The sequence below is a fragment of the Rhizophagus irregularis genome, chromosome 17 (assembly GCF_026210795.1).
Source record: "Rhizophagus irregularis chromosome 17, complete sequence".
NCBI lineage: Eukaryota > Fungi > Glomeromycota > Glomeromycetes > Glomerales > Glomeraceae > Rhizophagus > Rhizophagus irregularis.
The window spans coordinates 800,032-818,372 of NC_089445.1; the positions used below are offsets into that span (position 1 = coordinate 800,032).

At 28.9% G+C, this 18,341-nt stretch overlaps 3 protein-coding genes across 3 annotated transcripts; 2 read left to right on the forward strand and 1 right to left on the reverse strand.

Annotated features, from left to right (window-relative positions):
- Window positions 1-8,003: 8,003 nt before the first annotated feature.
- On the reverse strand, window positions 8,004-9,886 carry OCT59_008909 (uncharacterized protein; the record flags this gene model as incomplete). The annotated part of the gene is made up of 2 exons (XM_066133186.1): window positions 8,004-8,593; window positions 8,678-9,886. The coding sequence occupies 2 exons, from the start codon at window positions 9,884-9,886 to the stop codon at window positions 8,378-8,380; spliced, it is 1,425 nt and encodes a 474-aa protein (XP_065999654.1). The 3' UTR covers window positions 8,004-8,377.
- A 2,464-nt stretch (window positions 9,887-12,350) lies between these two features.
- Window positions 12,351-15,215, forward strand: OCT59_008910 (uncharacterized protein; the record flags this gene model as incomplete). Its single annotated transcript, XM_025323354.2, has 3 exons — window positions 12,351-12,730; window positions 12,903-14,155; window positions 14,233-15,215. The coding sequence occupies 3 exons, from the start codon at window positions 12,351-12,353 to the stop codon at window positions 15,213-15,215; spliced, it is 2,616 nt and encodes an 871-aa protein (XP_025189456.1).
- Window positions 15,216-17,267: 2,052 nt separating this feature from the next.
- On the forward strand, window positions 17,268-17,950 carry OCT59_008911 (uncharacterized protein; the record flags this gene model as incomplete). The annotated part of the gene is made up of 2 exons (XM_025329556.1): window positions 17,268-17,327; window positions 17,429-17,950. The coding sequence occupies 2 exons, from the start codon at window positions 17,268-17,270 to the stop codon at window positions 17,948-17,950; spliced, it is 582 nt and encodes a 193-aa protein (XP_025189457.1).
- Between the last annotated feature and the right edge of the window lie 391 nt (window positions 17,951-18,341).

The following is an 18,341-nucleotide window of genomic DNA, read 5'->3' on the forward strand; positions in this document are numbered from 1 at the left end:
TATTACTGCTGAATTTTATACTTTAAATAATGTTCAAGCTAATTCAGCTAAATATGTTCTTCTTTCATCCTCTTCCCCTTCTTCAAAGATTAATTTTGATCTTATACCTTCTCCTCTAGTTTCCACTCCTTCACTTTCCCTTTCTTCTTTACCTGTTAATACTTCCTTTCGCTTTTTAGGCGTTTGGTTTTCTTTATCCGCCTCTTCTGATTTTGTTCTCAAACAAGCGCGCTCCATGGTTAAAGATATGGCAGCTCTCCTGGGACCGAAGAAATTATTAGCACAACATGTGGCCTATCTCTATAATGCTGTCCTTCTTCCGCGATTGGAATTTCGTCTTCAAACTACCCTTTTCTCTGAAAGTACTATTCAATCAATTGTCAAGCCTCTGTTTTCAGTACTTCGAAGAAAAGCTGGTCTTGCTATGACTACTCCGTTGCCCTTGTTATTTCTCAAACTTCCCTTTTCGATTCAAAATGCTTTCTATCGCTTTCTTTCTTCCCATATTGCATCTTGGCAAAAAATTTTCACTCATCCTGATTTCAAAGATTTTGCCCTTTATGCTATCTCCTATCTTCAAGGATATTTGGGTGCTGAAAGTTGCCCGACTACTATTAATTTAGAACCATGGTCACAGATCGTTTCTTTGCGAACGCACACTTTGTTTAATTCGTTATTGTTTTCTTCACGTTTGAACATCACGTGGTCTCTTTCCTTCTGGCCTCCGAGGCATGATTTACAACCTGCTCTGCCACTCTGATCTATTCTACCTCATTCCATTTTTCAATCGAGTTGGAAACTTTGGAAAAACTTGAATATATTTGTGCTTGCTCAGTTGGTTTCTCCTTGTGGACGTTATCTTATGAATTGGCCTGACCTTCGTTATCTTGGCATCGTTGGTCGTAAAGGACGGATTCCTAATTGGTTTACTTTTATCAATAATAATTTTCTTTCTTCTTTTTCTTCTACTTTACTTTTATCTTCATATTTTATTAATTCTTCTTTTACTTTAGCTTCTCCTTGTTTATTAGATCATACTGTTAAAGATTATTCTTTTTATCCTCAATGGGCTATTAATCTTGACTCTGCTACTCAAACTTTATCTGTTGGTCGTGTGTGTATCACTTATAAGAAACAAAATTCGGCTATTATGTCTCATTGGCTTCCTGTATCTACCTCGGCTGATGAACGATCCTATGACCCTTGTCCCGGTTGTGCTCTTAATATTCCAACACTATCCAAGAAATCTGCCATTAAACAACGCTGTAATAGCGAGAAGTGTTTTTTTAATGTAATCCTATCGGATACTATGGGCTATCCTACCAGAAATGCCAAAGTTTTCGCGGCTTACCTTCCCATTACTCTATCTACTTCATGGAGTTATGCGACTTCCGCTCTCGTTCATTTTTCGAACGCGTCTCCTCGCTCTTTCTCCTCTCTTTAACGATAGAATCGATAGAATTGAAGACACTATCTTACCACTTTCTGTGCAATCTTTGTACACAGACGGTTCGTTCCATCCTACCACTGATTCTTCGCCTTCTTCCATGACTTCTGCTTGGATTGCTCTTGATGATGTTGGACTTGTTCTGGAATCTTCTTCCATGCATCTCCCTTCTTACTTTCCTTCCGCTTTGCGTTCCAAAATTTCTGCTGTTCTATTAGGGTTGAACGCCCTTTCCCGTGATTCGTCGATCTCTATTCATACTGATTGTAGTCAGTTAATTTCACTATGGACACGTTTTGTTGATGCTCCTTTCTCACCGAAGTTGCTCCGAGAACCTAATCATCTTCTTTGGCTTTCTATTCGACATCTTATCATGGATCGTAATCTTAATGTCGAATTGATTAAAGTCCCTGCTCATGGCGATGATATCTACAATATACAAGCAGATTCTTTGGCAAAAGATGCTCATTCGTCTTTACAACCCACTACTCTACTTTCAACATTTTGTTCTGCCTCATGCTTGTTGACTTTTAACTCCTTGCCTATTGACGTAAATATTCGACATTTTCTCCGCTCTATTGCAGATGCTCGTGCTCTTTTATCTTTCTGTTCACTAGCGCGTTTTACTGCTCTTGGTCCTCCTTCACTTTTTGATTGGGCTGGTATATATTTCTGCCTTTCACAAATTAAAGGTTTCGCTTCACATAGGAATGGTCGTCCTGAATTTTGGATCTTCCGCATTAAACTTCTTTTGGATATGTTACCTACCTTAACTACTCTTCAACAACGCAAACCTTACTTATATTCTCCTGACTGGCTCTGTCCGCAGTGTAATTCTGCTCCTGAAGATTTGAATCATCTTTGGACTTGTCCTTATATTTTACCGGATTTAAATCCCTGTTTAACACACCGGTCTGAAGTCATTAAATTTAGAGATTCTTGTTTATCTTCTTTCCTATCCTTGAAATCTTTGGATATTTCCTTTCATACCGACTTCTTTGCTTTGGATTGCTGGAACTATGAAGCTCCTTCTTCATCCTGTCTTTGGCTTACTCGCAGATTGTTGCCTGCGCATTTAACGGCATTTTTGAATCAACACTTCCCTCTCTCTGTTATATACAAGATTATTTCTCCCCTTCTTAATGACTTCCAAGTCGAATTGTATGGTGAAATTTGGCTATGTCGGAATGTTCTTTTCCATGCTTGGGAAGAGTCGCAGGGTATCTCGGCTGCTTCCAAATTACGTGGCCCATCTATAAATTCTTCTCCTATTGTTTCTTCTCCACATACAAATAATTCTTCTTTGGCGACAGTTTCTCAGGATTCCTGGATTTCTTGGATATCCTCTTCTATAATTCGGGGTGGATCATGGATCTCGCACTTGGATTTTCTGCGCCGCTTAACAGTTCAACCTCTTAGGATTTCTTTCTGGTAACGGACTGGATTTTTGGATGTTGGATAGTTGACTCACACTGGCCTTCGGGTAAAGTTGGGGTATGCGATTCTGTAATAGTCTAGTTTTTCTTTGCTTTAATTATATTTTAGTTTAGATTTCTTTACTTGTATGAATCGTGAAGCTACTCTTTTTATTTTATTAGTTTATTTTCTTATTTTTGTAATACTGTTCGTTTAAATTTTCGATGTTAAAATATAAATAAAATAAAGTCATAAGACTGTTTGCACAGCAAAAGGATAAAACTACCACCATTCGATTCATCTCAGTGAGACGATTCTAACAAGCTATGATACATTTTTATATGATTATTAGATGCCAAGTTATTTAATATATTCTTTATATAACTGTGATTATAAACGGTTCTTTTTAATATAAGATTTTTGAGGATAGGTGGGATAGTGACTATAGATAGATTGTGACTATATAGGATAGTTTTTAATAATAAAGTGTTTTGAACATTCAACTGGTGTGACTATATAGTAGAATGTGACTATAACGGGAGTGACTATAGAGGGAGTTGACTGTACTGCCTATACTTTTTATCTCTTTCAAAGTTATGGAATCATATTTATATTCAAATAATTTATTAATTTTTCATGTTCTACAGATCATTATATATAAATATCTATCTAAAATACCTGTAAAGTAAGGCTTCAATTCATTTCATTATAAATTTGCTTTCTTGCAGTCTGATCTATAAGTTTCTTATCAATAGACCTAAGTTTCACAACTTTATCTTCAAATCTTTCAGAGAATAAACACTATAATATAATCTCTAATCACTTTGCTATGATTAATTTATTTCTTATATTATTTATTTAGCAAAGAAATTGGCAAGTTTTTTGATGCTTAATGATCCTGATATTAGAGTTTTGAAAGAAAAAAACTTTATATCCTGAAGTTGACTGTCTGGTGACAATAATTCCTGCAACAAATTTTATATAAATTCGGTAGATAAAGTTTATTTGTTTGCATTATTTATAGCTGGTAGAGTGGTCTTTACATTTGTCTCTATCTCTGAATAAAAATGGTCAGAGTATTGGCAATAGTTTCTCTCTTATATGATGATTTTAAAAATTCAGAAAACTTGTTATTTACAGTAATAGGTTTTTATCATGTGATAATTCAAAATTTTCAGAAATCCTATTAATAAATTTTATATTATGTGATACTTTTGAATCCATTGTAGTAAGGATATTAACAAGTTCTGATATATAAGCAGTATCAAAGATGCTATTCTGATTAGCTGATTTACATTGAAGTTTCTTCTTTTTATTTCTTTGTCTTATCTTTTTACTAATATCTTTCTTATATTTTTTGATCAAGAAAGCGAAGCAAACATTTATTATTAGAAACTTTGTTCATTCTCTGCAAAACTGCTGGTATATTAGACTAGTCTCATGGTTGTTTATCCACTAAAAGCTCTGTTCTATTTTTACGAGTCTATTCTCAAGTTTCATATTTTTTAGTTCTTGTTTGTCATTTATTTTTATTTTATTTAAACAAATCATATAATTTATGTATAAGTTATATATAAAATTACTTATTAACTATATAAATTTTAAAAAATTGCTTATTTTAAAAGTATTTTTCAAAATCTTAATTTTTATTCTTTTATTTTTTAAAAACTAATTAATAATTTAAATTCAATAAAATTTATTTTAGGCAATTTCTATTTGTACACAGGGTGTTTAAACACGGATCATATTAGTAGATTAAAAACGGCATTCAAAACCTCCTTTAATGCCTTAAGTAAACTTGCAGAGCAGGTGAAAATACATATATTTATTTGTAATATAATAAGAATAAAAAGTAAAAGAGTATAATGTCGGTAGCACTCAATTTCAAATTAAAAAACAAAAAATTAGTCTATTAAAAATTATATTTATATGACCTGTGTACAAACACCCCGTGTAAACTTAGAAATTTTCTTTATTTTATTCTTAATAAAAAAAATTAAATAATAATAATTTTATTTTTATAATTTTAATAATTATTAAAATATAATATAAAATAATTTTTTATTTGAAAATAATTATTTTTATTTGTATTAGTATTAGTGAACTATTAGTTATATTAAGGTTGCTTGCCGAAACCTAGGGGTTTAAGCAAGATGGCGTTTCGCCGAAAAGCGAAATTCTGCCAAAACTATATTAAAGTTATATTAAAAAACTGGCGAAACTTTGGAGAAAGGCGAAACTGCCAAAACTTATTATAAATGCCGAAACTGCCAAAACTCTGCCAAAACTATAATAAATCTATAGTAAAATTTTGACGAAACTAATCATAGGATTTTGAAGAGGTTTAGACAAGCAACCTTAAGTTATATTATGGAAAAGTAATTTTTTTTTTAACTTTAGCTTTTATTTATTAAGTATATAGTTACAAATTAAAATGATTTATTACTTTATATTTACTTATTTCTTTTCTTTTTAATAATATATTTATTATACATTATATATTAAAATTTTTATTTATCCTTCTTTTTTTTTTAATAATAATAATAAATCAGAAAATAATAATAATTGTCCCAAATTTTCAAAGTAAATTATGATTACAATAAAAAATGAGACATTGTCAAAAATATAAGAAAAATTGGTCATTATACTTTATAATATCCAAATAAATAAAATCTATATAAAGTGAAATGAATAATATAAATACAAATTTTTTTTTTTTTAAAAAAAAAAATATTGATATAAAATATAAATTTTAGGAGGGGTGATTTAACCCAGGTTATTTAATCCAGAAGGCAAGTTAGCAAAATTCAATTAATAAAATTGCAAATATATACTGTATATACTATATAATTGTTAAAATAAATTTATATATAACTTCAAATCACAGGAGGTGATCATCACCGTTGGCCAGAATTATCAATTTTTACCGGCACAATATTTTTTTAATGCTGGTCGATCATCATAATTTCAGTCACCGGTGATCAAAATTCTTTTATTAATTTTTGACTTTGACTAAATTTTGGACTTATAAATTTTAGTAAATTTATTTTAATTATAATTAAACGCTTTTGGACAAGATATTTCATTTTGGTTATTAAAATAAATTGAAAAAAAATATATATATTTAGTAAATTTATTTTAATTATAATTAAACACTTTTGGTCATAAACTCATGATATTTCATTTGATAATTAAATAATTTTTGAACTTTGACTAAATTTTGGACTTATAAATTTTAGTAAATTTATTTTAATTATAATTAAACGGTTTTGGTCATGATATTTCATTTTTGGCAATCAATTTCTTAAGGATTATCAAACGGATATTTATTTATTTTATTTCATATGATAAAAGTATAATTATAAAAATTTATTAAAAATAAATAAAAAACATCTATATCTATTTATTACTATAAATAAACCTTATTTTGTGCTATCTAAAGGTTAAAATTCATTTTTCCTTTAAATTTGTAAAAAAAAAAAAGGTTTTTTTTATTAAATTGTTAACTAATCAAAATTATCACATATAAATTTGAAATAACATAATTATTACCATCCAATTATATTTATTTACAGGTTAAAACCGGTCCTCGTGCCGTCGTGCGTGATCGTGTGAAGAAGCAAAAAAATTTGCGATCCAGCTGCGCCACGCGTGATTAAATCTGCTCCGTACCTGCAGCAATTGAAGTGATGGTTTACAGATTGAATATTTTAACCCTTTTATTTATTATTAAAAAATTAAATTATTTGGAGATTTTTCAATTTTAAAGAATTTTATGATAACAAATTCTCGAAATTGTCAAGAAAAAAAATTCGATACAAAGAATGTTTATAATATGCAATAAAACTGAACACATGTTTTATAAACAAAATAATTAATTACTTATATAAGAATTAATCTTACCATAAATTATCAATTTACTCATACAGATAAGAAAAGAAGTTTCGCATAATCTATGCATTTTATTATTTTATACTAAAAAGTCAAAGATGATCACTTATTTATTGATAGGTAAAATTTGGATATTTGCAGGAAAAAAAAAATTTTTATCAGCCACAGCCACTTTATCTTTATTATTATCACCAAAAATTTACATTTTATCAAACATGAATACTTGATTTTGTTTTATAACATATCAATTTCGGCTTTTTTTTTGTAACGATCCTTATTAAGTTCACAAATTAAGCCTAGTTTCGCGCTTTTCGAAACTGATTCTTTTAACGATTAAATGATAATAGGAAAAATGGGGAGAGAAAAAAAAAAAGAGAGACACAAATTCCCGCCGAGGAAATGAATCCTTTTTAGGTTTATCACATTGTAAATCAAACGATCCTCCTTTATTTGTATATTGATAGGGCCGTCTATCAAAGAAAACAAACAATGAAATCGAAAATCAATGTAACTCCCTATTGTAAGAAAAAAAAAAAAAATTCTAAAAGCGAAAAAAAATATGATTCGAATAATCTTTTAAATATCCAATTTTGGTTTATCTTATATAAGAATAATTATAGAACATGCAGAATCACGAGTTTATCGTTATCTTTTACACGTTTTTGATAATATATAGTTACAACTTGAACAGTTTTAATTCTGTTCACGGAATTTTTCGGAGCCCATATTACTTATTATTTTGTGGAGAAATTTTATATCACATTATGCAATATCCTCTTATCAGCATACGTAAATGAATATTGTGCAACTCAACAAACCCAATGAAATGCCCCCCAAAGTAATGTGAAAATCTTTCCTTATTTGAAAAAGGCGAGATAGAAAGAATAAAGAAAATTGCTTAAAATAAAAAATAATAATTTTTTTTATCTTATCTAATTAACTAATTTTTGTCTTATCTTTGGAAAAAAAAAAGATCTTTTTGTTAATAATTTATGTCGAAAGTGGAAAACAAATATGTCCGATTCAAAAACATTGCCTTAACAAAAGTAAAAAGACCCTTTGATTATCTTATCTTTAATACTTGTTTCATATTTCATATTAAATTATTAAACATTTCCTATTTTAATTGTTAAAATCTTATAATGATAAGATAAAAGAATAATTACGTTTAATTATTTTGATCGGGATATTCTTTAATGAAAACATGTTGCCTGTTTTACTTTTAATTTTTTAACGTATCACAAAATGTAATTATCTGCGCATACAAGTATGCAATAATTCTTTATTGAAAGTATATCAATATACATTGTTTTTAATATTCGCACTAAACCTAATTTACTTATATTATACACATAATACACAACAAATAAACACCTAATTGTTTGTGTAAAAATAACTTTTTTTTTTTTTTTTTTTTTTAGTCGTGACTCGTGAGAAAGATATTATAATGCATAGAAAGAAAAATTGAAAGTGTTTTTGAAAAAAATAAAAATAATTTACAAATATTTAACTTATTGTCCTATAATAATAGAAAAGAAAAAAAATAATAAAAATGAAATCTATTTTTGTCTCATTTTTTTTTTTGGTCTCATATTTCTTGTTCATTTTTAATTGTCGGTTTATTTATTTTAATCTAATTAAAAATGTCATAAATGCAACTACCATAACTGCTATTCCACAAACCATGAATGCGATTGGAGTATTATTGGCATAAACTTTAAATACACCAGTAAATATTAATCCACCAACATTTCCACCGGCGCCGACTAATCCTGATATTGCACCAACAATTTCTGGGTCAACGAACGGTACAATACCAAAAACTGAACCGCAGCAAGCCTAAAAAATTCATGAAAATTTAATAATTAGATTAAAATTTGAATCATTGAAAAAAAAAAATCTTTTTATCGAATTTTAATTTACCTGAGTGAAAAAACTGAAGATTACTAAAATAATTACGGCATCTTTTAAATTGTTTAAGGAAAATCGGAAAGCAACCAAAAATATTCCATTTAAGAAAATTATTAAAAAATGAACGAATAATCGACCTCTAATACCACGTTTTTGGTAAGCGTAATCTGATAAGAAACCGCCAGTAGCACGAGAGAAGATATTCATTAAACCAAATAATGCTCCTATCATACCAGCTTTCGTTTGTGAAAGTGCAAAATGATCATGAAAGAAATATCCAATAACATTATCTACAGCAAGTTCAATTCCAAAAGAACAAGCATACATAAACATTAAAATTATAACATTTGGATTTTTAAGTGCTTTGAAAAACATTCCAATGGTTGGTCTTGATGGAGTATGAACCTTTGGACTCTTTTCGGAAATTATACTATCATTATCATCATCTTTAGTGGTTTTGGTTTTGGTAGCTTTGTTTGCATCATGTACTTCAACAGTCTTTTCATTTTCTGCATAATGTATTTCTTCAATTTGTTGTTGTTTACGTTTAGACCAATCTCCTTGAGGACAATCATCGGAAAATAATAAACATGACAATCCCATAACGAAACAAATTCCTGCTGGAATAACCATTGCAACTCTCCAAGATGCATGGTCACTTAATCCGGAACTTTTAAGTCCTTCAAATATTAAAGGCATTAAAACATAAGTTACTCCTGCTCCCATATTTCCCCATCCTCCTACTAAAGCGTTAGCACATCCAACCACAGAACTGCTAAACATTTGTGTGGTCCAAAATTGACATGGTACAAAAGTGGCTCCAATAATTCCAATAAAAAATCTTAACGTTATAAAACCGTTAGCATTTGTTACTAATCCACTAAGGCCAACTGGAATAGCACTAATCGTAAGTAAAGTTGCCATCGTTCGTCTAGGTCCGAAACGGTCACATAATGGTCCAATAAGTGTACGAAAAATGATTGTAGATGCGATTGAGGTTAAATTACTACTATTGACCTCACTTGTCGTTAATTTGAGATCTTCCTTGATAGTAGGGATTAAAGGTGCAATTGCAAACCAGCCAGTAAAAGCGGTAAGAAAGGAGAACCATGAAAGATGAAATGCTCTCATATAAGGTCTCCCAAAATTGAGAAGATTAATACCATCCGCCTTTTGGGTGACAGGATCAATGGGTAAAGGTCTTGCAAATAATTTAACCATTATGATACGTTAAAGTGATGGCAATTTTGTTTTTTTCGAAAGTCTTTTTTTTTTTTAAAAAGGACCTTGATTTCAAAAACAAAGGAAAATAAAGGCTTTTTTATAAAGTTTTCAAGATTCTAGTTTACATGCATTTTAGTTTAGTCCTTTCAGTTGTACAAAAAAAAAAAAAGTATGAATAAATTAAATCAATAATTATTAAATTCCTAAATTAAATACGCGCATATAAATTAATGAATAATCTAGATTCTCTCTTATCTTATCTGTTGATTTGATGCAATTTTTTACGAGTTATTTTAAGCGGATTCAACCTATATAAAAAAATTTTTTTTTTATTCCTATCTTCCGATCTAGATTTTAGTGGTTGAAAAAAATTATGCACACAAGATTCTTTAATTAGTTAGATAAATCAAATCAAGTTTTGAAACGGAGTTATCACATTTCATTTATCACATTGGCTATATGGCGCATTTACTTACTGTGCCACACATTGACTTCTTACCGAAGTATTGTTAGTTTAACTATAATAAATTGTCGGAACTCTGCGATATTTTCCACAAAGTTGATTTTTTTTTTACATCAAATAATAAGATTATCATAATAATAAGAGTATTCATTTATCATAATTCAAAATTAAAAAGATTTAAGATATCTCACATATTTTATTTAAATGATTGAACAAACAATACAAATTTTAAACGTACAAAGGAATATGTATTAAATAAGTTCTAGAAAGTAAAGAAATTATTTCTATACGTACTGCATATACAGTATATGTGTTTATATATATGTATATATATATGTAAGAATTCAAAAAAAAAATGGATACAAAAATTTTACAAGAGAAAGAGAATTAAAAAATTTTTACAGCAGCACGTTTCCTTTTATCTTTTTTTTTAAAAAAAAACTGTATTCAAAGTAAAGTAATTTAAAGTAATTTTTTGCTAATCTTTCATTCTTATCATAATATCATGTTTCTTTTTTTCATTTTTTTCATTTTTTTTTCACGTTTTTTCTGTTTTATCAGGTTCTAAGATATGAAAGAATTTTGTGCAACATGTTACCACATTATCCTTAATCGGAAACTATCACCTCCGATAACGGGGCTTATCTTTCAAAAATTTCAATGATAAAAAATGCATTACTAAAAAAGGCAATAAGATAGAAGAGTTGAAAGAAAGGAAACCGTAAATATTTTGATGCTTACGAAGTTTGACATTCTTATCTAATCCGATTATATCTTCGTTAAACGTTATTTAAATTAACCAATTACAATCAAGTATTTTTTTTTTAGAAAATTGTAACTGAAAAATCGTCGGGAATTTTTGGGTTCATTGAAAAAAAAAAATTTGATGATTAGATAAAGCCCATAAGTTGACTATCAATTTGAAATTGGTTAATCATCATATGCAAATCAACTCTTTTTGTTTTGAAAATAAAAAATGATCAATTGGAAATTCAATTCTAGAACAATAAATAAACAAGCTTATTTTGAAACAAATATTATTCTAATAAGGAATAAGCGAACCCCAAAAATAAAATATATAAGATATTAATATAAAATGTCGATCATATAACAACATGCCAATCGATTAAATAAAAAATTGACAATTTAACTAAAAATAGGTTAATTTTATTTTTAATAAGAACCTAAAACTATGGAATTTTTTTCTAATTGGTTTTTTTAAAAAAAAAAAATTAATCCCTTCAGATAAGAAAATAGTAATTTACCGCATGTCAATAAATGATATCTGCCCGAAAATTTCCGTTTATGGAACATATTGCTTTATCTATATATCATAATTTTTCAGTATAATTAAATTTAATAATAATAATTCAAAGGATCAAAAATTTTTTTAAAAATAAAGGAAATCTGTTCAAATTCTATAAAATTTGTATAAATTATCATAAAATAAATTATTTTCAATAATTTCATTAAGTACTTTATTTTTTATATATCTTCGATCTAAAATATTAATAGATTTGTATTTTTGATGATTTTAAAATGATATACGAACTTCAAATATTTCATTATAATTAATAAAAAAAAAATGATTTTTTGACCTGGAAGGTTCTATCTAAATATTTAATTTTTTGGGAACACAAAATAATTACCAATAATTATACCAACAATTATCCCGGAGATTTTCTTATCATTCATTAATCGTCGTTTTTTAATATTGTTTTACGCGGATTAAGAACTTTATTAATATGTTTAGCTGCAACGCGTAATTTCTTTATTTAATTCAAACTTGTCATACATTAATTAGTGATGAACATACATGTACAGACGTGCAGTAGATAAGATAGAATTTAATTTGGCGTGTTTATATGAAGCATGCGTGGTACCTTATTACTTAACTAGGAAAACTCTTTATCTTCTTTTAAATCTATTAATATAAAAGCAACTCAATTATTGCTCAAGTTTTTAAAGTTTTTAGCATTTTCTACAATTTTTTTAATCATGGCTTTTGTTGATCGTCAACCAATAATAGAAAACTTTTCAAAAGAAAAAATATCAATAATTTTACCAAATCAACAACAGCAGCAACAAAATCAACAAAATCAACAAAACCCTTTAATCGAAGAACAAAAAACAAAAGATTTACAATCAAAAGATGTGAACATTACCATAGATCCTCGTGATGTTAATACTCCTGATAAATGGATTCCAAGACATCCTGAACTTATACGATTAACAGGAAAACATCCTTTTAATAGTGAAGCACCTTTACCATTATTAATGGAACAAGGTTTTACAACGTCTACTTCTTTACATTATGTGAGAAATCATGGTCCTGTTCCAAAGATTAGTTGGGATACACACCGATTAGTTGTTGATGGGTAGGTATTTTATTAAGATCCAGTGAAATTCGATTTGTTTTTGCATAAATTGCATATGACTTTTTTTTGCGTATTGCGCAAAAAGTTTCTCGTACAATTGATAAGATCACATGATATAAAACGTCATCATTTTGTGTAACATTTTCTTTCTTTCTTTTTTTTTTTTAATTAGACTCGTACCAAAAACCTTAAATTTATCGATGGATGATATTATAAAAATGCCATATCAAGAATTTCCCGTAACTCTTGTTTGTGCAGGAAATCGTCGTAAAGAACAGAACATGATTAAACAAACGGTTGGATTCAATTGGGGTACTAGTGCAATAAGCACATCAGTTTGGAGAGGTGTTCCATTACGATACATTTTAAAATTGGCTGGATGTAGTCTTGATATTGATTATGAGGAACCTCGTCATGTTTGTTTTTCTGGGGCAGATAAATTACCAAATGGTTATTACGGTACAAGTATAACTTTAGATTGGTCAATGGATGATTCTCGGGATGTTATCTTGGCCTATAAAATGAACGGTGAAATGTTGTCACCTGATCATGGTTACCCATTACGTATAATTATTCCTGGAGTTATTGGTGGTCGTATGGTTAAATGGCTCTCAAAGATAACTGTTTCAAATAAAGAATCAGACAGTTATTATCATTATTATGATAATCGTCTTTTTCCACCAAATGTTGATTCTGAACGCGCTAAAAAAGAAGGATGGTGGTATAATCCTGAATATATTATCTATGATTTAAATATTAATTCTATAATATCTTCTCCAGCGCATGATGAGCGTATTCCTATTTCAAGTTTCGTTAGTGTTAATGAATATACTCTTAAAGGTTATGCTTATACTGGAGGTGGTCGTAAAGTTAATCGTGTAGAAATTAGTCTGGATGATGGAAAAACTTGGTTACTTACAAATTTGGATCATCCAGAAATCAACCATCCTGATGTTTTGAAACGACCAAACAAATCAATTCGTCGATATTGGTGTTGGTGTTTCTGGTCATTAAATGTTCCTTTATATTCTTTCATTGGATGTTCCGAAATTAGAGTAAGAGCTTGGGATGAGTCAAATAATACACAACCTGAAAATCCTACTTGGAATTTAACGGGAATGATGAACAACTGTCATTTTAAAGTGAAAATTAGTACTGTAACCAACGGAAAGGATGTCGCATTAAGATTCGAACATCCAACTCAAGCTGGTAGTAATCCTGGCGGTTGGATGGTTAAACAAGAACAACCAGCTTCTGAAACAAACGATACTATCAAAAAACCACCAGTTTTAACAATAAATAATACTTCAAAAGGTCTCTTTACAATGAAACAAGTGGAAAAACATAACACTGAAGAAGATTGTTGGATCGTTATCGAAAAGAAAGTTTATGATTGCACGAAATTCCTTAATGATCATCCTGGAGGTAACATATCAAAAATTTTTTTTTTTTCCTTTGAAAAACGAAATTTTTTTTTAATTATTTATAAATTTTTTTTATAGGTGTTGATAGTATTTTAATTAATGCTGGAACGGATTGTACAGAAGAATTTAACGCTATTCATTCTATTAAGGCAAAGAATATGTTGGCCGATTATTATATTGGTGATTTAACAGAAGATTCTACTGTAACATCAACATCATCAACAACCACAATACCAAAATCAATAACGACTAATGAAGATTCACTTATAGCGTTAAACCCTAAGGTGTGGTTATCATGCCCGTTTATAGAAAAGAAAATTATAAGTCATAATACTCGTATATTCCGGTTTGCCCTTCAATCAAATAAACATTCACTTGGTCTTCCAGTTGGAAATCATATTTTCATTCGGGCTTCGATAAATAGTCAAGCAGTTATTCGTGCGTATACACCGATCACAACTTCACATGATCCACCAGGTTACATCGATCTTTTAATAAAAGTATACTTTAAGAATGAAAATCCCCAGTTTCCTGATGGAGGACTTATGTCACAATATCTTGAGTCACTAAATGTTGGTGATAAAATAGATATAAAAGGACCAATTGGATCTTTTAACTATATTGGTCGTGGTCAATATCGAATCAAGAGAGCATCAAATAACAAAAATTGCAAGCAAATAGGAATGATAGCAGGTGGTACTGGTATAACTCCGATGTACCAAATAATTAAATCAGTTCTAAGTGATCCTGATGATCCTACTGAATTATCTTTAATATACGCGAATCGAACCGAAAAAGATATTTTATTACGAAATGAGTTGGATGAACTTGTTAAACGTAATCCACGGTTTAAAATTTATTACGTATTAAGTAGACCCTCAAGTAATTGGGAATTTGGAACTGGATACGTTACAGAAGAAATTATTCGAAAAAATATTTCACCTCCATCACCTCCATCACGTAATATTGCATTATTATGTGGTCCTCCACCTATGTTAGAATCTTGTATTCCAAATCTAGAAAAAATAGGATTCGCCAATGATGAAATTATTAAGTTTTAACGTTAAGAATTTTAAAGACTCATGCTAAATATCATTGTGTAATAGATTTATACATCACATTATAGCATTATAGCATTTTTTTTTCCACATATATTTATAATTGCATTTTCTAGAAAAAAAAAATGAAACAGGAGATCATGTTTACATATTATGAAAGAGACCATAAAGGGGGGCGCATTTTTATAGAATTGAAATTATTTATTATTTTTTTCTTTTTTTGTTGAATCATTATTTATGTTGTAAAAATTTTTTTAATTCAACAATTAAATCCATTCTATTTTACCATCAAATAAAATCATATGAAAATTTGTTTGATATCCATTATCATCATTTACAATATTAAATTATAAAAAAAAAATGCGCAAAAATCAACGATAAAAAAACTTATATATTCTTACTGGTAAGTATATATACAGTATATTCTTTTGAGCAATATAAGGAAATTGTGACAAAAACTTTTTTATTATTTAGAAAGGAATACAATGAGCATTTATGTGGCGAATCAGCCTAAAAAAAAAAATAATAATAAATTAAACAAAGTGCGGATCACGTTATTCTAGAAAAATGATTGGCAAAATGATAATGGTGTAGTTAGCCGAAAAACGGAGCGGAATTCCTGATTGCTGATCATCCGGACCCGGTTTAATCGCAGAAAATCCCTGGAATTCCACGACGATCTACGTCTGAGCCGGGTCCGGATCACGTTGTGGCTAATTAATGCAACGTTATTAGATCAAGGTGGAGTCAACTTTACTTACTTACGTAAAGTACTTTGGATCTTTTACAATTTATAAAGTGATTAATACCCGTGATTGTACTCGGTTATAATAACATGCTCAAAAGGCATTTTAAGCAGTTCTAAAAACAAAAATTTGTTATTTTTTTTTTACATTATTGGATATATGTGAATTTCTATGAATGATGATAAAGAATTTACAAAACTGATTATAAGCTGTGACATCGTAGATCACTGCTCATTGTTATCGAAAAAAAGTAAAAGTTCATAGGGTTATCATCATAAAGTATTACAGACGTGAAATTTACTTTCATCAGAAAAGCATAGTGTAAGAGATATTTGAATTGCTTATTATTATTAATTAAATTGACTCTGCTGGTCATAAAAATCGATCTCAGAGGGTTTTAATGACGTGAATGTCAATGTGCTACGAATGAACAAATATCAGTACTATTATCTTTGTTAAATTATTGTCGGTTTACATTTTAATCTAATGTTGTGATATTGGTTAATTGGTATGACTGATATCTTATACTAGATTCATATTAATATAACGAGTTTAGTGCGCAACTCTTTTCTAATAAGTAAATTTTTTAATTTTTTATTTTCTCTTAAAGGATTAGCGAAGTCGAGATTTCACATACAAGAATGTTTCAGTTACATGAATATTAACAAAAATAATTATAAATAGAATTTCTATTATTTCCACAATAAGGGTGCAATATCACTCGAAAGGTTGTAACTCGTGACGACGTGACGTAGCTCGATATTATATAAATTATTATAAAATTTATCTGTGAGCATCTGCAGTGACGTTATTGACGTAACTTTGTTACGGCAGTTACGTCCACGATGTGGGACGCGAATTTCATTTTTATAATGATTTTTCAAAGACTTTTAATGCCCCTATAAAAAATTTTTTCGAAACGAAAAAATTTTTATAGGTAGATTAAAGTTTTTTTTGTTTCTAGAATAACTCAATGATAAGTGGAAGTTGATTGTTTATGCCTTTATGGTGTGTTACAGAAAATCTATTTAAAGAACACTTCGATCTAAACTTTTATAACATTTATTAATAATTCTTTAATTAAAAAAATTAAATTTTTACTTTAAATTCCTATACATACATGCAGGCATACATTTGTGTGTAATACATTATTTAACAATGGAATCTTTAAACAATGAAAATAATTGAATCTGTTAAAACCTAAAATCTATAAATATCTGGACAAAGGTTTTGAAAAAGAAGTAGAAAATTATAATAATTAATTATACTTTTTAAATCCCTTTATTAAAAAAAGGAAAAGGAAAGCAAAATGTCAAGTGTAAGAGATGAAAGTGGTCAATCTCCTACAACACCATCACCAGATCAAAAAGTAAAATTGACTAAATAAGAAAAAGTAATAATTATACTTAGAATCGGAATAATGTTATTCTTTGAGTTAATTTTACCACTTGTTCTCTATTATATTCTTAGAGATTTATGTCGGAAGTCTTGGCACTTGTTGTGTCGGGTTTTCCACCGTTTTTTGTTGTCATTTATGGACTTATACGTGAAAGGCGGGTTGATATTTTAGGAGCAATGTTAGTCGTCTGTTTTATCGTTTATGGTATAGTGTTATCAATAACAAACGATGCTCGAATTCAATTATTTCGAGAATCAGCAGTTACGGGTACTATCGGTTTGGTATTCCTCATTTCTTTGCTCCCAATCAAGATTGGTTCCTCCCAAATGCGACCGATGTCATACTATTTTTCTAAAGATATGCTAACCGGAGGATCCTTTGGTTTATCTCCCAAAAAAAACAATATTGATGATATTAAAGAACGTTGGGTTGAGAAAGAAATTGGAATAATTACGCCGTGTTTAGACGCGGATATAGGATTGACGGCTCTTTGGGGAGTTGGTTATATTATTGAAACCCCCGCATTCGTTATGAATATTCTTAAAACTCCAACAATTGAACGTGCTTTTTTTTGGACAAACTTTGTAACTTAGGTTTGGTCAGTTATATTGATTATAATCGACGTAATTTACCATAGATGGTTTATTAAACAAATTCCTAAAGAAGAGCCAACTGCTGTTAGTCAAATATCAGTTAATCATATGATATTAGTAAATTATAAATGTGTAAATTAGATTATTTTGTATATTATACGTTAAAATATTAATTAATAATGAATTTAATTTTATTACTAGTTATTTCATAAAAAATTCGACTTTGCGAGTTCATATAATATACAATTACGCGTATCAACAGCGACAAATGCGTAAATGTTGTTGCGTTGCATTAATCAATAAATAACGATTTTCATTATTTAAATTCAAAGCAGATAAAGTGGATTATCCGGGTTCATAACACTTAAAAGGAAAAGATCACAATAATAAT